Source organism: Dipteris shenzhenensis, chromosome 15 (assembly GCF_047967505.1).
Source record: "Dipteris shenzhenensis isolate YYH24624 ecotype China chromosome 15, Dip_SZ_1.0, whole genome shotgun sequence".
NCBI lineage: Eukaryota > Viridiplantae > Streptophyta > Polypodiopsida > Gleicheniales > Dipteridaceae > Dipteris > Dipteris shenzhenensis.
In genome coordinates this window covers 35,305,422-35,310,097 of record NC_141610.1, presented here as the reverse complement: position 1 = coordinate 35,310,097, position 4,676 = coordinate 35,305,422, and the positions used below count along the sequence as shown (strand labels likewise).

The window sequence follows — 4,676 nt, the reverse complement described above, 5'->3', positions numbered from 1 at the left end:
TGGTTTCATGTACACTCTTGCCGCTTCCAAGTTGCAAAATGCATAACCATAAGAAACTTTTCAAGACAGGTATGAAGCTCACAAATCATTGGTCTTTTTTCCCCAATTGATTTAAGACAAAGCAAACTTTAGTGCGATGATGTACATCGCATATGGTATTCTAAACGTAAATCTTTTCGTAAGTTTAGAAGCTTGTGTGGCTAGTAAGTTGCATATGGGTATATTTATGTAGAATCATTTAGGCAAAAAAATGCAAAACCATGAGGTGCACATAAGGGCCATAATTGATGTTCTAGAGAAGTGCACATAGTAGCACATCTTTAGAGGACATACTTGAGCTTTTTCCATGCAACATAGAGCACTATATCAAAGGCAAGACAAATTTTAGAAGTATGTGAACTCTCAATTTCTTTCAATTGTGATATCAAAATAGAAGGTTCTCCTAACATTAGGCCTCGGCTTTTAATGGACTTGAATGCATGCACAATAGATGTCAAGTTTCCTTGAAAGAGAAGAAAGATTAGAGTAAGGTTTTATATCCTTGTCCTAAGCCCCTTTTAACCCTTTCATATAATTATTCATTACATATTAAATGGGCATCCCTTCCTTTCCAAGTTCTACATATTTGGAATTATATGTACCAATAGGGTTTGAGTGCTTAACTTACAAGAAAACATTACACACTTTTTTCCATAGGCTTTGGAGGAGACATTGTACATTACACCTCATTATTCATAACACCATTTAAACAATCCAAACTAGATTTCATGGTAATATAGGGACAAGGATAATTTTCTAGTTTTAATAATTATGAGAAACATTACACACTTCTCTTCATAGGCTTTGGAATTATAGACATTGCACATTACATCCTGTTCTTTATAGTAATAATTTAATCCAAGATTTCATTGCAATAATAAAACAATGATAATTTTCTAGTTTTAATACGTAAGTGCTACTTTTGATGTTTCAAAGGCAGCTTCAAACCACAAACATATGAATTCTCTCTCACACACACATACACACACACACACACACACATGCATGCACGCAGATACCCCCCCCCCACACACTTTCTACACTTTTACACACATTTACACACACACACACCCAGGGCTTACTCCACCTAGCACGATATACGCTTTGATCGGGATCACTCACCTTCTTACTCTGGCCATCTGTACATACTTCTCGCTTATGTTGACTTCATACCCCTTTTAGAGGATCGTGCTGCTACATGATTTGTCCATTCCATCTGCTCGAAGACTACTAGCTCGTGTGAACCTTCACACGAGCTATAGAGACTCATTATTCGAAATAATGAGTCTCTATAGCTTTCAGAGCATGATATCAACTCCCACAAACGAAAACAAGCCACACGACTAATGGAGATGTTTCTGCTCGCTCTTGTTAAGCTGTTGACCAAAGTCGAAAGGTATCAGGATTCTGCTGCTTTAACGACTACCTACTGGTGGATGCATACAGAAATCGGACATGTTCTGCACGGTCCAGCTGCTTTTATTCTGACGGTGGTGGGAGAATTTTTTTTTTTTACATGCTGTTAGATTTTGAGTGCAGGTTCAGTCTACGACATAGCTGCAAGTTGTGGTGTTCTTCTTTGGCTGGAGAGAAGGATCTGCAAGATCCAAAAGTGGAAGTGTGGACGGGAAACGGAGAGCAGTAGAAATTCAGAACTTCATTCTTCACGGCGCTAGCGCATTCATCGGCCCCTAAGGCATCGGACTGCATCCGATAGGGGATGTGCAACTAGGCCAGATCCGGCATCGCTGCTTCCGTCCTGAAATAGAATAAATTTGGTGAGTGATAACACCGAGGATTGAGATTCCGAGCCATCCGAGTCTGGGCGAACCTGAGTGATGTTCTTTAGTCACTCGAGGAGCAGCCTGCTCAGAAGGTAGCCTTCGGAGTCGGAGACTGAAGTGAATCGTGATCCTTCGTGTCACGACTCGCGAATCCTCGTGCACTGCACAAGAGCAACAGGCAACAGCCCACACTGGCCGTACAGGATTGCAGCGGCAGAATCCAAGAGCGCTCCTTCGGTATCTGCGCTGTGATCTCTGAGTATTCAGTACACCCGCTTGCAACTTTGCACCGCCCATCTCTGCAGTCAGCGAAGAGAACAAGTCTGAACGACAAAGGGAGAGACAGAGGTAGATATCTTCCCGCGACCTACTTGCAGCTCTCCTTCCTCCACGGCTCCACCCCTCTCCCATCCCCGCTTCTTCCGCGTTCCAGCTCCTCTTGCGCATGGACAACACCCTGGAAGACGAGTGCATGGCCGATCTGAATGAGGTTCCGAGTCATCTCCTCCTTTCCAACGTACACGGAAACGCTGCTGACATACCTCCAGACAACATAAGCCACAGCATCGGAGTGCAAGAAAACTCTACTTCCGGACAGGAGCTGGAAGCTGCGTCCCTGATAGACAGAGAATGCAGTATGTGTGGTGACGTTGGTATCTGCGAGGACCTCTTCCGATGCAGCAGATGTAGAAACCGTTATCAGCACATGTAAGGACTTAGCAGTGAAATTGCAAACTTCATTTGATCGCTTACGTCTTTGTTTCCTTGCATATAATTTGGTAGGGAAGAGTACTATGCATGCATAAAGAACAATGATTCTTTGCGTTCGTTGGTCCCAGAGTCTCTCTTGAGAGACACAAAGACACAGAGAGAGAGAGAGAGAGAAAGAATTGGGGAAAGACCTTTGACGCGCGCATATAACATCGTGGTTTGCAGATATTGCAGTAGATCTTATCCTTGTTTAGGCTCAGAGATTTGGGTATGCAATTGGTGCTTGCACGAAGAGATTAAAGCCCAAAAGAACAAGCAATTGATGCAACGGAAGCTGAAGAGAGACGCTGGTGCTCGTAGAAATAACGCGTTCGAGTTCTTACGGCAGATAGCTCAATCTTCACCACACAACAAGAGCCTCACTCATGTAGAGCATACGTTCGTGGCCAGGAACACCGAAGTTCGAAAACGCCAACGCTGCAACTATACAGCAGACAGAAGCGAAGAGGTAGCGTCGGATAAATGGCAGCAAATCGTGAAGGACAGACATCTGGACAGGCCGCGGGGCAACGGTCGCCGTTACAAACTTCTAGCAGATGTTAAATGCTAGCAATGGGTTGAAATGTCATCCAGCAAGCTTGCAAGCAAAAGATCAGTTCGAACTTCTATCAAATGTCAATCTGTGCAGAGTTCTTATCTCTCGCGCGTCTGTAGTATAAACAGCATGTTTTACTGCATGAGCAAGCCAAAGTGTTATCTAACTCCAGAAACTGCAAGTAGAAAGTTCGCGAAATCTGTTGAACTTGGAGCGATACTTCGACGAGCTGTTGCTATAGAATCGATCCTGTGTGTGTATTGCATAAATGAGCCGGATTATTTCCGACTCGAACTTGCAGGAACTTTTGCACAGTCGTAACTCGATGCTTCGACGAGACCTTATAGGGTTGATCCTCCTTTTGTGTGTATTGCATGTGTTAGCCACCTTGAAGTTGCAGGAACTTTTACAACACGTTGCCGGCACAGGCTGGCGCCACCTTACACTGTGTCCCTTCTCTCTTCTGCAACCGTATCTGGTGACGGCAGCCGGGGAGCGACTTACAGAGGTACGACGCATTGAGATCTATTTTATTCCCTAAAGGGGGTTCGTGACACGTCTAACGTATTACGGCAGAAGCTCGTCATATTGCATCTGCATGTGCCTGGAAGTTGCAGCGCCCGCTTAATCGTTAGCATAAAACTCTTTCCTCAGGCGAAGTCTCAAGTCTCTTAGTCTCTTCTGGTTGTTACGGCCTGTCTTACGAATATGTTATACAGACTATAAATGTGCCGTTGGGCAGAGCCGCAGATTTAATGTAATATATTACCGCAGATTTATGTGACGTTCTTCCATGTTTGAGCAGACTGCTCCTTCGAACACACACGGTAATTTGGATTGAGGAATACGGGACCTTAGATTGGAATATGCAAATCATAACTGTCCCGTTCTTTCTGAGCTTCTCTTTATAATTTGGCAGCTGATATGCGCCCTCTCGTAGATCTGCTCGAGTGAGTGAAGGACGGTTTTTCGGCATTGTGACTATCAATCCCCAATTCATACATCTGGTCTAGTGTTTAGTTATGTAAATATAAACCCAGCATTTCCCCAGAGTTTGATTTCTCGCAAAGATAACAACGTGATCTCATGTGCAATCACAGCTGAATATACGAAGGAGAAACACGCATGCACCTGTGTTCTTGCAGATTTGAAGTGAATATATGAAGTGGGACGCAGTCTCCGCGTTCTGCAATTGTTTCTTAATTTCTTAGGCGTGTGCGAGTTTTTATGGTGGTATATGATCACGTGCATGGGCCTCAATCTTGCTGGAGCATTTCTGGGTGGCCGTAATTGTGCAATTTTGTGACTGTGAGCACAAAGATTCTAACATCACTGTTCTTTCGAGGCTGCATTATTACGAACATCCTTGGATGACCTCTCCAGCTAGCGATTCCGTCCATAAAGTCTTCCTGATTCATTATCTCCAAGCACTTTTGAATGCCTATTTGTTTCATACCCCTCGAAGTTGTTTCCATGAGGCCACGGCATAAGGTAAGAGATATAAGCCCGGACGAGCCATCCTTAATGTCAGTTTATGTAATCCTCAA

The 4,676-nt window shown here is 43.9% G+C and overlaps 1 protein-coding gene across 2 annotated transcripts; it reads left to right on the top strand.

Annotated features, from left to right (window-relative positions):
• Positions 1 to 1,915: 1,915 nt before the first annotated feature.
• LOC147893735 (uncharacterized) lies at positions 1,916 to 3,216 on the top strand. 2 transcript variants are annotated; one of them, XM_087386650.1, is made up of 2 exons: positions 1,916 to 2,531; positions 2,769 to 3,216. In XM_087386650.1, the coding sequence occupies exons 1-2, from the start codon at positions 2,269 to 2,271 to the stop codon at positions 3,142 to 3,144; spliced, it is 639 nt and encodes a 212-aa protein (XP_087242776.1). In that variant the 5' UTR covers positions 1,916 to 2,268; the 3' UTR covers positions 3,145 to 3,216. The 2 variants fall into 2 exon arrangements, with proteins under 2 accessions (XP_087242776.1, XP_087242775.1); XM_087386649.1 differs by having other exon boundaries at positions 2,760 to 3,216.
• The last annotated feature ends 1,460 nt before the right edge of the window (positions 3,217 to 4,676 follow it).